The 20,379-nt window shown below is 47.4% G+C and overlaps 1 protein-coding gene across 1 annotated transcript in view; it reads left to right on the top strand.

The window, feature by feature from the left end:
- Positions 1 to 20,001, top strand: part of LOC147125360 (uncharacterized) — a 40,460-nt gene extending 20,459 nt beyond the window's left edge. The window contains exons 4-6 of the mRNA XM_086001988.1: positions 14,050 to 14,146; positions 15,481 to 15,608; positions 19,686 to 20,001. Coding sequence (XP_085858114.1) covers positions 14,050 to 14,146; positions 15,481 to 15,489 — 106 coding nt within the window. The 3' untranslated portion in view covers positions 15,490 to 15,608; positions 19,686 to 20,001. The remainder of the gene's footprint in view (positions 1 to 14,049; positions 14,147 to 15,480; positions 15,609 to 19,685) is intronic.
- Positions 20,002 to 20,379: the final 378 nt, after the last annotated feature.

The raw sequence follows: 20,379 nt of genomic DNA, 5'->3' as shown, positions 1-20,379 counted from the left end.
CTAGCTTTCCCTTAAATACATCATAGAAACATAGAAAATAGTAGCAGGAGTAGGCCATTCGGCCCCTTGAGCCTGTTCCGCCATTTAATGAGATCATGGCTGATCATCCAAATTCAGTACCCTGTCCCTGCTTTCTCCCCATATCCCTTGATCCCTTTAGCCTTAAGAAATATATCTAACTCCTTCTTGAATATATTTAATAAGCTGGCCTCAACTGCCTTCTGTGGTAGAGAATTCCACAGGTTCACCACTCTCTGGGTGAAGAAATTCCTCCTCATCTCAGTCCTAAATGGCTTACCCCTTATCCTTAGACTGTGACCCCTGGTTCTGGACTCCCCTGCCATCGGGAACATCCTTCCTGCATCTAGTCTGTCTAGTCCTGTTAGAATTTTATAAGTTTCAATGAGATCCCCTCTCATTCTTCTAAACTCTAGCGAATATAAGCCTAATTGACCCAATCTCTCTTCATACGTCATTCCTGCCATCCCAGGTATCAGTCTGGTGAATCTTCGCTGCACTCCCTCCATGGCAAGAACATCCTTCCCCAGATAAGGCGACCAAAACTGCACACAGTACTCAAGGTGTGGTCTCACCAAGGCCCTGTACAACTGCAGCAAGACATCCTTGCTCCTGTATTCGAATCCTCTCGCTATGAAGGCCAACATACCATTTGCCTTCTTAACCGCCTACTGCACCTGCATGCTTACCTTCAGCGACTGGTGCACAAGGACACCCAGGTCTCGTTGCACTTCCCCTTTTCCCAATCTACTGCCATACAGATAATAATCTGCCTTCCTGTGTTTGCCACCAAAGTGGATAACCTTGCATTTATCCACATTATATCCCATCTGCCATGTTCTCGCACACTCACTGAGCCTGTCGAGATCCCTGTGAAGCCTCTTCACATCCCCTTCACAACTGACACTGACACCTAGCTTTGTATCATCAGCAAATTTGGAAATGTTACATTTAGTCCCCTCCATCCAAATCATTGATATAGATTGTGAATAGCTGGGGCCCAAGCACCGATCCTTGCGGTACCCCACTAGTCACAGCCTGCCATCCTGAAAAAGACCCGTTTATCCCTACTCTTTGTTTTCTGTCTGTTAACCAATTCTCAATCCATACTATATTACCCCCCGATTCCATGTACCCTAATTTTGTTCACCAACCTCTTGTGTGGGACCTTATCGAAGGCCTTCTGAAAATCCAAATACACCGCATCTACCAGTTCCCCTTTGTCTACTCCACTAGTTACATCCTCAAATAATAGGTTTGTTAAACAGAATTTCCCTTTCATAAATCCATGTTGACTCTGCCCAATCTTACTACAGGAAACTCTTTGGTATCTGGCACCGACGGGACCGGCGTGTTGCCGGTTGATTAAAAATTCCGGATGACGGAGAGGGTTATCGACCAAAGCTATTTTTAACAAACAAAAATTTAAAAAATCAAGACATGTGCAGCATACAGTAATTGGGTACTCCCGGCAGCGCGGGAGAGTCAGACTCCTGTTACAGGGGTATTGAGGTGTTCCGACTTCTGACAGCGCCAAGAAGCCGAGTAGTGGCAGTTTGGAGAACTACCCCCACTGACTAACTCGGCCACCGCGGGAGACTCGGACTCGGACTCAGCAACATTTCCGGTTATTGAGGTGTTGTTTTCGGAGTATGAATTTTGCCGGTTAATAGAGAATTCCGGATATTTAGGTGCCGTTTAAATGAGAGTTTCCTGTATTAGTTTCTAAGTGCCCAGTTATTGCATCCTTTATAATAGTTTCCAGCATTTTCCCAACTACTGAAGTGAGGCTAACAGGTCTGTAGTTTTCCGCTTTCTCTCTCCCTCCTTTCTTAAATAGCAGGATTACATTTGCTATCCTCCAATCTGCAGGAACCATTCCAGAATCTATAGAATTTTGGAAGGTGACAACCAATGCGTCCACTATCCCAATGGCCACCTCTTTCAAAACCCTAGGATGTAGGTCATCCGGTCCTTGGGATTTATCGACTTTTAGTCCCATTAATTTTGCTAGTACTGTTTTTTTACTAATAACAATTTCTTTAAGTTCCTCATTCTCGCCACACCCTTGGTTTTCTCGTATTTGTGGGAGGTTTTTTGTGTCTTCCTCCGTGGATTTTCATTGGGCCATGGAGGTGAGATTGGAGGCATGTGGGGGGTTAAAATTGCATAAACTGACGGGCGGGTCCAACCCCACCTCCATCCCGCCTCCAAGCAATTTTCATTCATTCGTGTCTTGTGATAGCGTCTCCGTCCCGCCTCTAAGAGGCGGGATAGGCCGTTAAGGCCCTTAACAAGCACTAAATTGGCTCTATAATGCCATTTTGATATGCCTTTGCAATTTTAACACTTTTCCCACGTGAAACACGCCTGTTCTGAAACACGACGGTGAAACCTGGTGGGAGCACAATTGGATTGCTGACTATTAGCTGCAGCTCCACCATTAAAGAGGAGATTTGATCAGCCATCATTTGCAGGTGGCAGGACTATGTTGTCTTAGGTCTGGGGGAACTTTTAGAAGGCATAACCACAGCTGTGGAAGTTTGGAGCCTGACACCCATTTCCAGTGTGACCTCCTTCACCACCTTCACAGAGCGCTTCCTCAACTGAGGCTTATACCAGAAGCATGGGAGCCATTTATTTCCTTCCCTTCTGGGCATTAGATGAGGAAGAAGACCAGCTGCGGCACCAGCAGAACCAGGAACAACAGCAGCACCAACAACAGCAGCACCAACAGCAGCAGCAACAATAGGAGCGCCGAGCTGCTGCTCACCCACCTGAAGATGCATAGGGCAGAAGGGGCCAGCACATGGAAGCCCATTGGCGCAGGAGATACCCCCCAAACAGGGTCTACAGACACAGGGTCAGCTACCTCAACAAGTCAGAGCAGCAGTGCCAAAGGCGGCTCCGACTTTCGCGAGAGGTAGTGGGTGACATCTGCGCAATGCTGCAACAATGCCTAAGGCCCAGAGGACCAGGTGGACAACCCTTACGAGTAGCCGTTAAAGTCACCACCGCACTCAACTTTTTTGCCTCAGGCTCCTTCCAGGGATCAGCAGCAGACATCAGCGGCATCTCCCAGGCGGCCGCACACAAATGAATTACGCAGTTAACCGATGCCCTCTTTGCCATCGCGCACAATCACATCCATTTCACCAAGGATCAAGCAAGTGTCACGGCGCATGCGGTTGGATTTGTTAATCTGGCAGGCTTTCCAAGGGTGCAGGGCGTCATTGACTGCACACATGTGGCCCTTAAGGCACCCCATCGCAATCCAGGTATTTTTGTCAACCGCAAGGGCTTCCACGCACTCAACATTCAGCTGGTGTGTGACCACAGGAAGGAAATTTTGCATGTTTGTACCAAGTACCCTGGCAGTTGCCATGACTCCTTCATACTGCGCCAGTCTAGTGTGCCTCCGCTATTCAATCCGCCAGACCAACTTAACAGGCGGCTACTTGGAGACAAGGGCTATCCCCTGAGGACATGGCTAATGACGCCGTTGAGGAGGCCATCCAACGAAGCTGAGGAGAGCTATAACTCCAGCCACATGTCCACCAGAACCATAATTGAGCATGCTGAAGATGTGCTTCAGATGCCTGGATAGATCAGGTGGAGCCCTGTAGTACTCAGCAGCCAGGGTCTCCAGAATCGTCGTGGTTTGCTGTGCACTCCACAATATGGCACAGCATCGTGGCTTGCAGATTCCGGAGGACGAAGTGGCTCCTCACATATCCTCCTCAGATAAGGAGGAGGAGGAGGAGAGCGAAAATGAACATCTTGCAGAGGCCCATCAACCAGCGGCAGCAGTACGCGAGAACATAGCTGCCCGGGATGCAAGGAATGCACTCATCTTGGCCAGATTTACTTAGCCTAGCCACTCAAGCACTTTTGCCTCGCAGCTTCTTACCTGAGCATTGACAATGGCCAAGAACCAGCTGATTCCTAGAAATTTGACCACCGGACTGACAATTGCAATTAATCCTAAGCCCTCAATGTGGAAGTCCCATTTGCGAAATGACACACGCCACAACTACACCAGTAGCCATCAGATTTTTTATTTACATTATTCATCTGATGGCTTTTCCATATAAAACATCAAATTTCACCCAAGTGACTACCCTTGTGACTATTTATGCACTATCTTTCTCTTACGCGTGCTCCTACGTGGTGCTTCCCCTGTGGCTTCAGCATGATGTGGAGGCCCCTTGCTTACTTTCCTGCTGCTCCTGTCTCGACACCTTTGGCGGGCGTCCTCTGGGGTGGCGAACCTGTGAGGGCTCGTCAATAGTCTGCTGCTCCTGCGGCTGTGCAGGGGTTGAGACGCCGATCTCAGTTGGGTGTAGAATCTGGTGGGGCTCTGACCGAGGGCTCTGCAGTGGCATGGAAGTGTGAGCGCTTGGAGAAGAGCCCCCACTTCCTTGATGTCTGCCACCAACTTCCCTCTCATGGGTCAGGTCCCCATCAGCGCTTGCAAGTGGCTTGAGAGCACCTTGCTGCACATCAGGGGGGCCATGGGGATCCGTATCTGCACTGGCAGTCCTACTCAGAAGGACTTCCATGAAGGTCTGGTTTCTCTGTTCAATAGATGACCATCACTCTTCCAGAGATGTCATTCTATTCTGAACACTCACCTGCACTCTGGCGACTTATCACCTCCATGGAGGTTGCCATCCTTTCCATGGTGATATGTTCATGTGCCAATGACTCCACAAAGGCTCTGCTCAGGTTCGCTATGGACTCCTCCATTCACTCCACACTCGCAGCGACCCTGAGACAAAACCTGCCAGAGACTCCGGCATCTGTTCCTGGAGTTCCAGCACCGCTGATCTTATGGATGGACCCAGAGGCAGAGGGTCGACATGCAGCTGAGCCGAGCAGCGTCCTGCGCCCTCTGACTAGGACTCTCCACTGCTGTCCCTGTCTCCACAATCTGCTGATGCTCACTTGTGAGCTGTGATACACCAGGTGACAACACTACTCTATGTCCCCAATGTCCCACCGAGGTGTGAGTGTCTGCGCTGGTGCTGGGTGCGCTTAATTCTGCTGACGCTGCACCCTCAGAGGTTGCAGTTTCCTCTGAGGAGTCTTGATGTTCAGGCTCTTCCTCCTGGCTAGTGGGGACAGGTGCTTGCGATGGTCCTGTGGGGGAGTAAAGGAAAGAGTCAGAGATGTGATGCCAAGGTTACATGCACATTGCATATTGCAGATGATCATTAGTCCATCTGTTAGAGCTTCAGAATCATTATCAGCGACTCATGCAATGTCAATGAGAGAGATGGAAAACTATTCTGTCACCAGCTTGCTGTGATGCACCCCTCTGTCCGTCTCCCACTTGCGCATCTTCCTCCACTCCTACGATCTCCAGGACTGCCTCCTCCCAGGAGGTGAGGTGGGCTACTGAGGGTGGTCCTCCTCCTGTACTCGCTCTTTCTCGCTTATTGTGAGCTCTCTTTTCCTGCAATGAGGGAGACAAGTGGAGGTTGAGTGAGAATGAAGGAGTGAGTGTAGAGATTCCATAGCATAGATACTTAGAAGGAGACAAAGATGGAGTGAGGTGGCAAGACCAAGGGCCCTCCCTGTGTGTTGTCAGTTGTTTTCATAGCATCACAGTGATGGGGAGTGTGAGGGCTGCATAGTCGAATAGTTAGGTGAGTGTGACCATAGAGAGAAAGGGAATGGGTAAGGGTGCATGGATGTCAGTGTCAAGTGGGATGTGGAGGAAGAGGTTGCTAAAGCTGAGTGCTGGTGAGGAGAGGCAATGGGGATCAGATTGAGGGTGATGGGAAATTCATACTCACTTTTCCAGTGCGCAGAAGGTCATGAAATCTCTTCCTGCACTGAATCCAGGTTCTGCGGGTTACTGATAACGAGTTGACCTCCTCTGCCACCTGGATCCACACAGCCTTGGTTTGCTGGGGAGGCTTCTTCCTCCCTGAAGAAGGGAAGAGCACCTCCTTATGAGCTCTTGTTTCCTCCACTAAAGCCTGCAGGGCGACATAATCAAATCTTGGAGCAGACCTATGTCTTTCACTGGCCATTCTGCCTCCAGGTCCCTGTAGCAGCAAAGGCCAAAAGGTTGGCAGTCTGCAGAAGCAATGATAACGTCATCGGAGGCAACTTTCAGACTGGAAAAACTCATTTGCCAAGGGTTCCCAAACGCTGGAACTCAATTGGCCAATTAAGTTAAATTTGCATCAATACCCCACATTGATTTAGATTCGTGTGGACAACACGAAATGCGGATTACACGACCCCAACCTGCCCCGTATTAAAATCCAGCCCAAAGTATTTATTTAATTTCTCTGCCATTTCCTCATTCCCCATTATAAAGTCTCCCATCTCTGACTGTAAAGGACCTACATTTACCTACGCCTGTCTTTTCCTTTTCACATACCTATAGAAGCTTTTACAATCCGTTTTTATATTTTTTGCTAGTTTGTGCTCATATTCCATTTTCCCTTTATCAATTTTTTGGTCCCACCTGGCTGATTTCTAAAAAAAATCCCAATCCTCAGGCTGACTGCTTTTTCTGGCAACTTTATAAGCTTCCTCCTTTGACTTAATACTAGATTTAATTTCTTTTGTTAGCCATGGTTGGATCACTTTTCCTTTTGGGTTTTTATGCCCTAGAGGAATATATGTTTGTTGCAAATTATGCATTATTTCCTTGAATGTTGACCATTGTATGTCCACCTTCATACCTTTTAGTGTAGTCTCCCAATCTATCATGGCCAACTTGTCCCTCATACCCTTGTAGTTTCCTCTGTTTAGATTAGAGTCATATATGGGGGAGAAATTTGGTTGTTAGCGCCACCGATTAACGCCTAAAGAGGCCAAGAAGTGGGGTGCTAGCAATTTCCGGGCGGGCGCAAGGCACCTAGCGCCCCATATTGAGCATGCATTTAGCACCGGCGCTAAATCTTAGTGCTCGCTCATGGGCGCAGGCTGATTATGATGCCATTTCAGTGTGCAACGCCTTTTGGGCGGCCCGGACCGGAAATTCAGTGGCGCCCCCCTCCGTAGTGCCTGGCACTAATAGTGACAGCTTACCTGTGCCTTACCAAGTCGCTCTCGGGCTGGAGGAGCATTATTTAAAGGGGACTGGTGTGGTTTAAAAGCGGTAGCCATTTTTGGAGCACAACTTCCTCGAGAGCTACAAAGAGTTGCTGAGCTGCACACTGAGAGCCATTTGACCACTGAGCCAGCGCAGGCAGATGATCTTCAGCCTTCTGACCATCACCTTGCTGTTGGTGAGCCTTGACAATGGGGAACCTTCCTGTGGGCACTTATTATGGGGGCTGCATTGGAGGGGAACGACCTGCTGCTGAATCATCTGGAAAGGGCACTGAGACGAATTTCTAGGTCATAGAGTCATATATGGCCTAGAAATTCGGTATAGCCTTGTAGGCCTTCAAAGCGGTGGGAGCCTACCTGTGGCGCACCAGCCTAGCAAGACATGGAAAGGGTGAGGCAGAGGGCGGAATGCCTCACTGATGGGGCATTGGATGCTTTGGTTGGCGCAGTGGAATCAAGGCCAAGGAAGATGGTCGGAATGTGATTTATGTTTTGGACAGTCTCCCGGGTGTGAGAGGCAGTTATGTGTCAGTGTATTAGTTTTGCTTTCTGTTGCCATAGCTTTCTCATGTTTGAAGGAACCACATTTTGTGTAATGAAACACTTTCTTCATTTACAATGGCCATGCCTTCTATTTACAAGCATCTTGCCCTTCACAGGCTTGGGGGTATCAGACCGGTTCCATTCCTGTTCTTGGAATGGCAGCAAGCATTCTGTGAGAGGGGCCTAGAAGCTACTTCTGATCAGCCTCTGATGCGCAGCCTGAGAAGAGCCGCTCGCGTAGAAGTTCAGGCCAGCAGCCACCAACAGAGATGTCCTGCACCTTATCTGAGGCTGCAGATCTGGCTGAAGCAGCTGGCACAGCTCAGTCACCACCTCCTTTCTAAATCGCAGCCTTCTGACACACTGCTCCTCCGGCATGTTCATGTAGGAAAACTGCTGTCGGAAAATCCTGCCAGCGTAAGGTCTGCTGTGGCGACGTCTGTTGGCCCTCCTCCATCTGGCCATGCCCGCCCCCCTCTCCCAGCACCCTTTCCAGATGATTCAGCAGCAGGTCGTTCCCCTCCAATACAGCCCCCATAATAAGTGTCCACAGGAAGGTTCCCCGTTGTCAAGGCTCACCAACAGCAAGGTGATGGTCAGAAGGCTGAAGATCGTCTGCCTGCGCTGGCTCAGTGGTCAAATGGCTCTCAGTGTGCAGCTCAGCAACTCTTTGTAGCTCTCGAGGAAGTTGTGCTCCAAAAATGGCTGCTGCTTTTAAACCACACCAGTCCCCTTTAAATAACGCTCCTCCAGCCCGAGAGCGACTTGGTAAGGCCCAGGTAAGCTGTCACTATTAGCGCCAGGCGCTACGGAGGGGGGCGCCACTGAATTTCCAGTCCGGGGCGCCCAAAAGGCGTTGCACACTCAAATGACATCATAATCAGCCTGCGCCCATGAGCGGGCGCTAAGATTTAGCGCCGGCGCTAAATGCATGCTCAATATGGGGCGAGGTGCTAGGCGCCTTGCGCCCACCCGGATATTGGCTAGCGCCCCACTTCTCGGCCTCTTTAGGCGTTAATCAGTGGCGCTAACAACCGAATTTCTCCCCCATAGAGTTATACAGCACAGAAAGAGGCCCTTCGGCCCATTGCATCCGCGCCGGCCATCAAGCCCTGTCTAATCTAATCCCATTTTCCAGCATTTGGTCCGTAGCCTTGTATGCTATGGCATTTCAAGTGCTCATCCAAATGCTTCTTGAATGTTGTGAGGGTTCCTGCCTCTACCACCCTTTCAGGCAGTGAGTTTCAGATTCCAACCACCCTCTGGGTTAAAAAGTTCTTCCTCAAATCCCCTCTAAACCTCCTGCCCCTTACCTTGAATCTATGCCCCTTGGTTATTGACCCCCTCTACTAAGGGAAAAAGTTCCTTTCTATCTACCCTATCTATGCCCCTCATAATTTTGTCCACCTCAATCAGGTCCCCCCTCAGCCTTCTCTGCTCCATGGAAAACAACCCCAGCCTGTCCAGTCTCTCTTCATAGCTGAAGCGCTCCAGCCCAGGTAACATCCTGGTGAATCTCCTCTGCACCCTCTCCAATGCAATCACATCCTTCCTATAGTGTGGCGACCATAGAAACATAGAAGATAGGAGCAGGAGTAGGCTATTCGGCCCTTCGAGCCTGCTCCGCCATTCAACGCGATCATGGCTGATCATCCAAACCCTAGCACCCGGTCCCTACACCGACAGCCATCCCACCCAAGCCCTATCCCCGTAACCCCGTAACCCCACGTATTTAATTCCCCCTAACACTAAGGGCCAATTTTTATCATGGCCAATCAACCTAACCTGCACATCTTTGGACTGTGGGAGGAAACCGGAGCACCCGGAGGAAACCCACGCAAACACGGGGAGAATGTGCAAACTCCACACAGACAGTCACCCGAGGCCGGATTTGAACCCGGGTCCCTGGCGCTGTGAGGCAACAGTGCTAACCACTATGCCACCGTGCTGCCACACAGACCAGAACTACACACAGTATTCCAGCTGTGGCCTAACCAGCGTTTTGTACAGCTCCATCATAACCTCCCTGCTCTTGCCTTTATTAGCCAAGGCATAGAATATAAGTATCCCATATGCCTTTTTAACCAACTTATCCACCTGTTCTGCTGCTTTCAGGGATCTATGTACATGCACACCAAGGTCCCTCTGATCCTCTGTCTTTCCTAGGGTCTTACCATTCATTGTGTATTCCCTTGCCTTGTTAGTCCCTCCAAAATGCATCACTTCACACTTTTCAGGGTTAAATTCCATTTGCCACTGTTCTGACCAACCCATCTATATCGTCCTGCAGACTGAGGCTACCCTCCTCGCTATTTACCACCCCACCAATTTTCGTGTCATCTGCGAACTTACTGATCATACCTTTTACATTCACATCCAAATCATTAATGTAGACCACAAACAGCAAGGGACCCAGCACCGATCCCTGCGGTACCCCACTGGACACAGGCTTCCAGTCACAAAAACAACCTTCCACCATCACCCTCTGCCTTCTGCCACTAAGCCAGTTTTGGATCCAATGTGCCAAGGCACCCTGGATCCACTGGCCTCTTACCTTCTTGACCAGTCTCCTATGCGGGACTTTATCGAAAGCCTTACTGAAATCCATGTATACCACATCCACTGCACTACCCTCATCCACACACCGAGTCACCCCCTCGAAAAATTCAATCAAATTGGTCAGACATGATCTTCCCTTGACAAAGCCTTGCTGACTATCCCTGATTAATCCTTGCCTCTCCAAGTGGAGACTAATTCTGTCCTTCAGAATTTTTTCCAATAATTTCCCTACCACTGATGTTAGGCTCACTGGCCTGTAATTCCCTGGTTTATCCCTACTACCCTTCTTGAATAATGGTACAATGTTAGCTGTTCTCCAGTCCTCTGGCACATCCCCTGTGGCCAGAGAGGTTCTGAAAATTTGTGTCAGAGCCCCTGCAATCTCCTCCTTTGCCTCACACAGCAGCCTGGGATACATCTCGTCCGGGCCTGGGGATTTATCCACTTTTAAGCCTGCTAAAACCACCAGTACCTCCTCCCTCTCGATGCTAATATGTTCAAGTATATCACAGTCCACCTGCCCGATTTCTATGTCTACATCGTCCTTCTCCATAGTGAACACAGATGCAAAAAATTCATTTAAAACCCTACCTACATCTTCTGGCTCCACACACAGATTGCCACTTTGGTCCCTAATGGGCCCTACTCTTTCCCTAGTTATCCTCTTGCCCTTAATATACTTATAAAACACCGTAGGATTTTCCTTTATTTTGCTCGTCAGTGTTATTTCATGGCCCCTCCTCGCTCTCCTAATTTCTTTTTTAAGTATCCCACTGCACTTTTTATACTCCTCTAGGGCTTCCTCTGTCTTTAGTCCTTTGTATCTGCCAAAAGCCCCCCTTTTTTTCCTAATCCATTCTCGTATATCCCTTGACATCCAAGGTTCCCTGGGCTTGTTGGTCCCACCCTTGACCTTTACGGGAACATGTTGCCATTGTACTCTCTCAATTTCCTTTCTGAAAGACTCCTATTGCTCCGATGTGGATTTTCCTACAAGTAGCTGATCCCAGTCCACTTTGGCCAGATCCTGCCTTATCATATTAAAATCAGCCTTCCCCCAATTTAGAACCTTTATTTCCGGTCAATCTCTGTCCTTTTCCATGACTACCTTAAATCTCACTGAATTATGGTCACTGTCACCAAAGTGCTCACCTACTAACACTTCTACCACTTGCCCGGCCACATTCCCTAGAATTAGGTCCAGTACCGCCCCCTCTCTTGTAGGACTTTCTACATGCTGGCTCAAAAAGCTCTCCTGGATGCACTTTAAGAATTCTGCACCCTCTAAGCCTTTCACACTCTGACTATCCCAGTTAATATTGGGGAAGTTGAAATCCCCCACTATTATTACCCTATTATTTGCACATTTCTCTGAGATTTGCCTACATATCTGTTCCTCTATCTCCCCCTGACTGTTTCGGGGCCTATAGTACACTCCCAGCAAAGTGCTTGCCCCCTTTTTGTTTTTAAGTTCTACCCATATGGCCTCATTAGAGGAACCTGTTAATATATCATCCCTCCTTACAGCAGTAATTGACTAATTAATATTGCAACACCCCCTCCTCTTTTACCCCCCCCCCCCTCTGTCTCGCCTGAAGATTCTATACCCCGGAATATTGAGCTGCCAGTCTTGCCCCTCCCTCAACCATGTCTCCGTGATAGCAACAATATCATACTCCCATGTGTTCATCAACACCTTCAGTTCATCCACCTTATTTGCAAGACTCCTTGCATTAAAATAAATGCCATCCAGCCTTGCCCTACTCCCTTGTGCCGTTACATATTTGCTCTGCCTTCCAAGCTGACTTGTTTTTTTCCTCTATATTTGGCTGTACATCACCCCCTATTATAGCTCCACTCTGTATCCCATCCCCCTGCCAAGTTAGTTTAAACTACATCACTCTCAAACTTAATGTAAAATTCAACCATATTATGGTCACTTGTCCCTAAAGGCCCCTTTACCACAAGATTATTGATTAGCCCTTTATCATTACACAGTACTTGATCCAGAATAGCCTGTTCTCTGGTTGGCTTCTCCACATACTGATCCAGGAAACCATCTCTCATGCATTCCAAGAATTTGTCCTCCACACCATTAGTGGTAATTTGATTTGCCCAGTCAATATGTAGATTAAAGTCCCTCATGATTACCGTATTGCCCTTGTTACATGCACTTCTAATTTCTTGATTGATACTGTGCTCTACATTACCACTACTGTTTGGTGGCTTATACACAACTCCCACCAATGTTTTCTGCCCTTTGCTGTTTCTTAGCTCAAACTGATTCCAGTTCTACATCACGACCTGCTGAGCCAAGATCTTTTATCTCTACCATACCGATCTCATCCCTTATTAACAGCGCTACGCCACCCCCTTTTCCTTTTTGTCTGTCCTTCCTAAATGTTGAGTACCCTGGAACATTCAGTTCCCAGCCTTGGTTACCCTGCAACCATGCCTCTGTAATGGCAATGACATCATACCCATTTACTTCTGTTCTTCTTCTCCTCCTTCTTCGGCAGTCCCTCGGAACCGAGGATGACTTGCTTCCACATTAAAAAGGAGTTCTCAGGTGACTGATGAGTCCAATGCGGGACCTACAGTCTCTGTCACAGGTGGGGCAGACAGTGGTTGAAGGGGCGGGTGGGTTGGGGTGCTTGGGTTGACGGGCGCTCCTTGCGCTGCCTGCGCTTGGCTTCCGCTTGCTCCCGGCGAAGAGACTCGAGGTGTTCGGCGCCTTCCCGGATGCTTCTCCTCCACTTTGTGCGGTCTTGGGCCAGGGATTCCCAGGTGTCAGTGGAGATGTTACACTTTTTCAAGGAGGCTTTGAGGGTGTCCTTGAAGCGTTTCCTCTGCCCACCTGGGGCTCTCTTGCCGTGCCGGAGCTCCGAGTAGAGCGCTTGTTTTGGGAGTCTATTAGTGCCATTAATTCATCCACCTTGTTGCGAATGCTACATGTATATTTAGATAAACTTTGCCTGTTTGATATTTTTCTGCACTTTGACCCTCTTTACTGTTGGCCTTTGTTCCTGCTTCCGACTAGTTTTGCTGACTACTTTTCCAACTTGCACTTCCAGCTTTGTTTCTGTCCATTCTGGGCCTACACTTAGGTTCCCAGTCCCCTGACAAACTGGCTTAAATCCTTCCCAACAGCACTAGCAAACCCCCCTGCGAGGATATTGGTCCCGGTTCTGCCGAGGTGTAATCCGCCCAGAATCGGTCCCAATGTCCTGACGAAGGGTTTCGACCTGAAACATTGACTCTATTTCTCGCTCCACGGATTATGCCTGGCCTGCTGAGTTTTTCCAGCATTTTCTGTTGTTATATAGACTTCCCACCCCACCCGAAACCATGGGATCTCTTGTGAGAGGCAAAGAAACAAATGATAAACCCAGGCCAATTTGGGAAATTGCTCTCCGACCCAGCTAGGCGATCGTAACTAGTCCAGGAGATCACTATGGCCCGGAATTCCCTGCAGTACCTGTCTTCTGTACGAGGTGATCTCCGCCCCAGCCAGAAACAGGTCCAGCTCTCGCTTGAAGGAATTCAACGGATCGGCGTCCAGCGCCCGAGAGGGCAGCCTGTTCCAGAGGTCCCTTTTAGTTCCCTAGTTGCATGAGCTACATTATCTACATATACACAGTTTCTACACCTTTTGAATAAATAGCTCAGTGATAGACCAGCAATTTCTTAAGTTTATCCAGTGCCGCCTTTAATCAGAACAAAAAAAAATTCTGACTGAAGTGCAAAATACAATCAAATTCAATAAAAACAGATTTCTTTAAACAATGAATGTTGTCATTAAAGGGAACCTATACAGTTATTTCTAACAAATGACATTTTTTCTATTGACAGCACAGAAGCAAATATTGACTATTCTTGGAGTTGCGATATTGTCACTTATTTTTATAGCAGTTTGCCCATTACTGTGCTGCCTGCTAACACAAAAGACGTAAGTAGATCGACTGTTATTTCTGAAAATATACCATATTGTGGCGTTGCCACATTGGGGAAACACTGTGTGTATGTAGATAAACCTGTATAATCCCCTTTTAACTGCTGTATTCCCCTCCCCCCGCAAGACAGTTGCAAGCTGAGAGGAATAAGGCATGTTCAGACTTGCCTGCTGCTGAGAGAAGGAAAACCAATCAGGTTCCAGCAGGTGACCAATCCATGAGTCATCACAGGCTCGCGGGCTTTACGAATTCAGTACTGTATTGTGAGAGTTGGAGTAAAGACCTATTTCTTGTAGCTCGCTGTGTTGCCTATTTCTTTACGCGGGAGACTGTAGTCTCCCACAATATTGCATTACACTAGGCTTTGTCAATGCAGGAACACTGCAAGTGGCGGGATTGCCTGATTTTTTTACACTATAGACTTTGAAATCCCACCCAAAGTCTTCCTCTGTGTCTGATATCAAGAGTTGATGCCCATGGCAACTAATAGATTGAGGAAGGGATAGATTCCAAGGACTTGAAGCAGAGTAAGAAAGTGGGTCAGCAGCTTATAGATAAGGGGTTCTGAAGGTAGCACACATCTCTCTCCCTACTATCCCTTGTTCACCCGAGAATCCTGACTTTGCAAGGTCTTGCTGGTGACATTGGGCCTGGCAGATGGTGGGCTTGGGTTGGAAAATCTTCGTACTCCTGACCTTAACCAACATAGAAATTGGTAGACGAAGGAAAGACCAAGGTGACATGAATCTTGTCATTCATGTGGAAATGACTTATGAAATAATACTGGGCGGCCTGCTGGTGGCGCTGTCCAGGGAGAGTATAAATACTCGGGCATGGGCCCAGCTTGCTCAGGACATTCTTTAACAGGAACTAGTGAAGGACACAACTAGATCTCCATGTTGAAAAACAGTTGATAAAAGCCTTGTTTAATACTCAGACCAAGTGCCTAGTAGTTTTCTTACATCACAAGGTCCATCTAATTCACCTTCTACCATCCTGGTAGTCGCATGATATGATAATTAAGTTGTTGACTAATCACAGCGATCACTCTCTATCAATGAGTCTACAACAGACCCAGACATGAGGCGAGGAAAACCCCCAGTGGGGGAGAGCTTTGGTGAATCACAGGCCCAAAGTCACCTGTTCCTCCCGAGCTCGCTACACTCCCCACACGTCATGCCTCAAATTACTCAGATACTGTGTCCTGAGATGTTATTTTCTGTAATAAATCTGTCCAATTTTTATTTGAATGATTCAATACTAACTGCTTCCACCCTCTCCCTACTGTTTAAAACTGAAAAGTTAAACTTTCTTTGTTTTTTTTTAACAGAAAGCTTAATCCTCTTCTACGCAAAAACAAGGCAGTCGAAGATGCTAAAGCGAAGGATATGAGCGTGGGAGCTTACATTTTGTCTGTGCTTCAAGAACATAAAAAGCAAAGAAAAACATTGGAACGAGGTATTCGACTAAAATCCAAAGTCCATAAATTATGGGGGGGTGTAGGCCCTCAAAACCAGGGCCTCGATTTTAACTGGGTGGAGAGACGGGAGGATGCGTTCGAGGTAGGCGGGGGTGCGGGGAGTAGGGCAACGTCCACGGGGATCTCGGTGTGAGGCCCGGGCTATTTTAACTCCTGGGACTCATTTAAATAATCCGGGACAGTCTCCCGCCCAAACTGGCAGGACTGACGTCGAGGCCAGCAGGCGGGAGAGGGGAAATGTGGTCGGGGGGCCTTAGGATGCTGGGGACAAAAGGGAACAGTCCTTGGTGTAATCTCAGCCCTGGGAAAGGGCGTTGGCCGCTGATGCCAGTGCCGAGAGGGAGAGGCAAGACCAGAGGCTGGGGGAGGCCCAAGGATTCCTTGCGGAACCTGAGGTAAGCATTCCTTGCTCCTCCCGGCCCACAAGGATTCCACACCAAAGTTTATTTTTAAAACTCACCTCGTCCTCTCCTGGCCAGTCGGCTCCTCACGCTGTGGTTTCTCCGGCGGGCCTCCTTCGACTCGTCGCGAAGATCACCTCGCGTCACCGATGACTCCATCAAAGTCGGTGAAGGGAAGATGTCGCCGGGCGGGCACGGAGCGACCTCAGGCCGGTAAATGGACTCGGCCCGATCTCAACCCCCCTCCCCCACTGACCATTCTCGCTGGGTGAGGGTTGGAGGGGTTCAAACCGAACCCATGAATCCTGGCAATGGGTATGTGATAACGGAAAAAATACTTTGCGACGAGACTTTCTAAAAGGCTGCAGCATAGAAAAAGGTGTTAACAGGTCAGCAAAATCATTGAATAGAATGAAGTGGTTCCAAATCTCTCACCAAAAACATATACACTTTGATGGAGACTGCAAAAGTACCAAAGTTGAAGCGTGTAGATATTAGCTTGGTTGGAGAGGGAGCAGGGTAACAAATGAGAATGAGCTCAAAGCTGAGTTCAAAACCATGCCATTTTGGGTTAACTAACCAATACTTTATACCCTAAAGAAAGAACTTGCATTTCTATAGCACCTTTCATGTCCTCAGGACGCCCCAAAGCGCTTTACAGCCAATGAAATACTTTTGAAGTGTAGTCGCTGTTGTAATTCTCATCCGTGTTTTCCAATCCCTCCATGGCCCCGCCCCTCCCTATCTCTGTGACCTCCTCCAGCCGCACAACCCCCCAAGATCTCTGCGCTCCTCTAATTCTGACCTCTTGAGCATCCCAATTTCCTTCGCTCCACCACTGGTGGCCATGCCTTCAGCTGCCGAGGCCCTAAGCTCTGGAATTCCCTCCCTAAACCTCTCTGCCTCTCTCTTCCCCTTTAAGATGCTCCTTAAAACCAACCTCTTTGCCTGAACTTTTGGTCACTTTTGGCGCGGTGTCAAATTGTGTTTGATAATCGCTCCTGTGAAGCACCTTGGGATGTTTTACTACATTAAAGGCGCTATATAAATACAAGTTTTTAATATATTTTTGGGGGGAAAGATGACTTAATTTTATTGCACACGGTTAACCTTTTTAATTATTAAATGTACCTATTTTGGGGTTTTCTAATAAATACATTTTATCCTGTCAAAGTGATTATTTGCAAATCTGCGATCCTATTTATAAAAGGGCACAAGAGAAATATTTGTCGCAATACGACATTCTTAATTCGCACTATTCCTGTGAATGAGCGAAGAAGTTGTCATCCTTTTTTATTTTGCCTCAATGAATTCATCAAAGTAACTGTTTAGGGACCTTACTTTTAATCGGAGAGAAGACACAGTTTTTACTCCTCTCTCTTTCTGCACTTGATTCAAATATAGTGCTTTACACTGACATTTCAACAGAGTGAAGCTCGGTTTCTAGAAAGGGCGTTACATGACTAGCACTATTGTCAAGTATTTCAAAATCGTGTCTGATGCTGCTTGTAAATTCAAACTTCATAATGGTAACATTGTTGATACTGTAATCAATACAGAGTTCTAAGCAGCATGATTTTATGTCATAACAGTATTATAGAGGTAAGATTTAGTACTGTGAACCAGTTCTGTTCTCCATATTTGTAAAAAGGAAATAGAGGCACTGGAGAAAGTGCAAAAATATTTATCACAGGAAACTTTCGATTAACCGGCCCCTAAATAACCGGAAATGTCGGTTAACCGGCAAAATTCAGGAGTCGGTTTCAGCTAACTTTTATTACTTGCACAGCAACAAATTGAGGAAGGCAAGGGTTTGGCTGCAGCTGTTGCTAAGCTACAGAGACGCTTGCAACTTGTGGACGTTCTTCTGAAGCTGTGGGTTTGTTGCTTCATACGGAGCTCTAAGGTCCGTATCTTTCACTATAGCGTTCGGTTATCCGGAATTGTTGCTGAACCGGCACCACTTCGGTCCCGTCTGTGCCGGATACCAGAAAGTTTCCTGTAGAATGACACCAGAACTGAGAGGGTGTACCTATCGGGAAAGATTGAACAGGTTGGGGCTCTTTTCTCTAGAAAAGGAGAAGACAGAGGGGTGACCCGATAGGATCAGGAGGTAGGCCATATGGCCTTTAAGATTATGAAAGGGTTTGATAGGGAAGACTTGGAGAGGGAGACCAGAAATAGGAGCCATAAATATAAGATAGTCTCTAATTAACCCAATAAGGAATTCAGGAGAAACTTCTTTACCCAGAGAGTGGTGAGAATGTGGAACTCGCTACCACAGGGAGTAGTTGAGGCGAATAGTATGGATGCATTTAAGCTACATAAACACATGAGGGAGCAAGGAATAGAAGGATATGTTGATGGGGTGAGATGAAGGAGGGTGCAAGAAGGCTCGTGTGGAGCATAAACAACAGCTTTCTTCAGTCTTTCTTGAGGCATAACCTCTCCGATCTCATTCCAGTGAACCTTTTTTTTGCTCCTTCTCCAGTGCCTCTATATCCTTGTTATAAGATGGCAACCAGAACTGTGCGCAGTGCTCCAAGTGTGGTCTAGCCAAGGTTCGCTACAAGTTTAACACCGCAAGCCCTTTCCTTTCTGAGGAAATAAGCTGTGCTAAAATAGCACAGGGAGGAATTTAGTCCGAGAATGTTAAACGGTTGTGCGAGAGCAACGCCCATCACAATTTCTACCTTTACTGGGTGACTACCTTCCCACTCTCGGCATCTGATGTTCGTTACACTTCTGGAAACAGCAGCTTCTTTCCCTCCTATATTAGGGCGACTGTACGTCCCCGTTTTCCGGGGACAGTCCGCCGGATGAGTTACTGTGTGCCCGGGCAAACACTCCCCGGAAGAGACCCTGGTTCACGAAACTCGTCCCCGAATAGACTAGAGCCCTATTCATTGGAATATAGGCATAGCATACCGTGAGACATAATCGCAGTTTCAGGTCAGTGGACTGAACAGCGTCGTCGTATTATTTATAAACGGTGTCTGAATGCGCTTCAATAGTCTGATGCCACATCCGCTGTAATTATATGCACATTTGTTTTGCATTTGTAGCGTATCTGTGCAAATGTTCAAATACAGGCTGCTAAAAATGTTTTGCCTCGCCTCGATGCGCGACCTACGTTTTCCGTCCTGGCGACTTTGCTGTGCTTCCGCCCCGTGTCCCCGGATTCATTTTAGAAAATATGGTCACCCTATCTTAAAGCAGCTGCCGAGAGCGCACACTTTCTGTTAAACATTGTAAAGGGAAACATAGCGACCCTAGACTGTCGCTTTTTTTTTAAGCTGTTGTTTATTTTCAAATCCATCAGTCAGGGTTTGAGCACCATTGCAATCCATTGAAATCTGAATCGTATATCAAACCTATGAAAGGTGCTGACGTAAGAAAACTACTAGGCACTTGGCCTAAGCGTTAAACAAAGTTTTAATCAACTGTTTTACAACATGGAGGTCTAGTTGTGTCCTTCACTAGTTCCTGTTAAGAATGTCCTGCACAAGCTGGGCCCGTGCCCGAGTATTTATACTCTCCCTGGACAGCGCCACCCGCAGGCTGCTCAGTATTATTTCATAAGTCTTTCATGAATGACTGATTCATGTCAGGTACTATTTGATGCTAAAGTTGGACCTCTTTGCTTATTCCTAGAGAAAGAATCCACCGAGACTGGAGATCCTTAAGCAGATATTTCGCACGGAGCCTCCTTTCCCTAAATTGCAGAAAACCATTGGCTAGTTGGCAATATGTATTTAACTAGAGAGATTACCGTTATTTTATTGGAAGTACATTATAGGAAGTAGACGCTTCAATCTGGGGAGGGAAAGAATAAATCAGGCTGAACCTTTGAATTATCCAGTTTCTCTCGTGAAGAACTCTGAGGAGTAGGCCATTCGGCCCCTCGAGCCTGTTCTGCCAGGTTCTGGCTCAAATATTTACTTGTAAATTAAAGGCACACTATAAATGACTGTTGCTTGATTTTTTTGCATTACAAATGCCTAATATGGAACCTATCCCTGGATGGCTTGGAAGGATCCAGTATAGAATCATACAGCATAGAAGGAGGCCATTCGTCCCATTGTGTCTGTGCCGGCTCTCTGAATTAGTCCAATGAATCACACTCCCCTGCTCTTTCCACATTGCCCTGAAAATGTTTCCTTTTCAAGTATTTATCCAACTCCCTTTTGAAAGTTACTATTGAATCTGCTTCCACCGCCCCTTCTGGCAGTGCGTTCCAGATCACAACAACTCGCTGTGTAAAAAAAGATTATTCTCATCTACCCTAACCCCCTGGCTTTTTTTTGCCAATCACCTTAAATCTGTGTCCTCTGGTTACCACCCCCCC

The sequence above is a fragment of the Somniosus microcephalus genome, chromosome 1 (genome assembly GCF_052327205.1).
Source record: "Somniosus microcephalus isolate GS21.2 chromosome 1, FLI_Smic_1.0, whole genome shotgun sequence".
In the NCBI taxonomy this organism is placed as follows: Eukaryota; Metazoa; Chordata; class Chondrichthyes; order Squaliformes; family Somniosidae; genus Somniosus; species Somniosus microcephalus.
The sequence above is the reverse complement of the archived record's forward strand: the minus strand, read 5'-3'. Positions and strand labels throughout refer to the sequence as shown.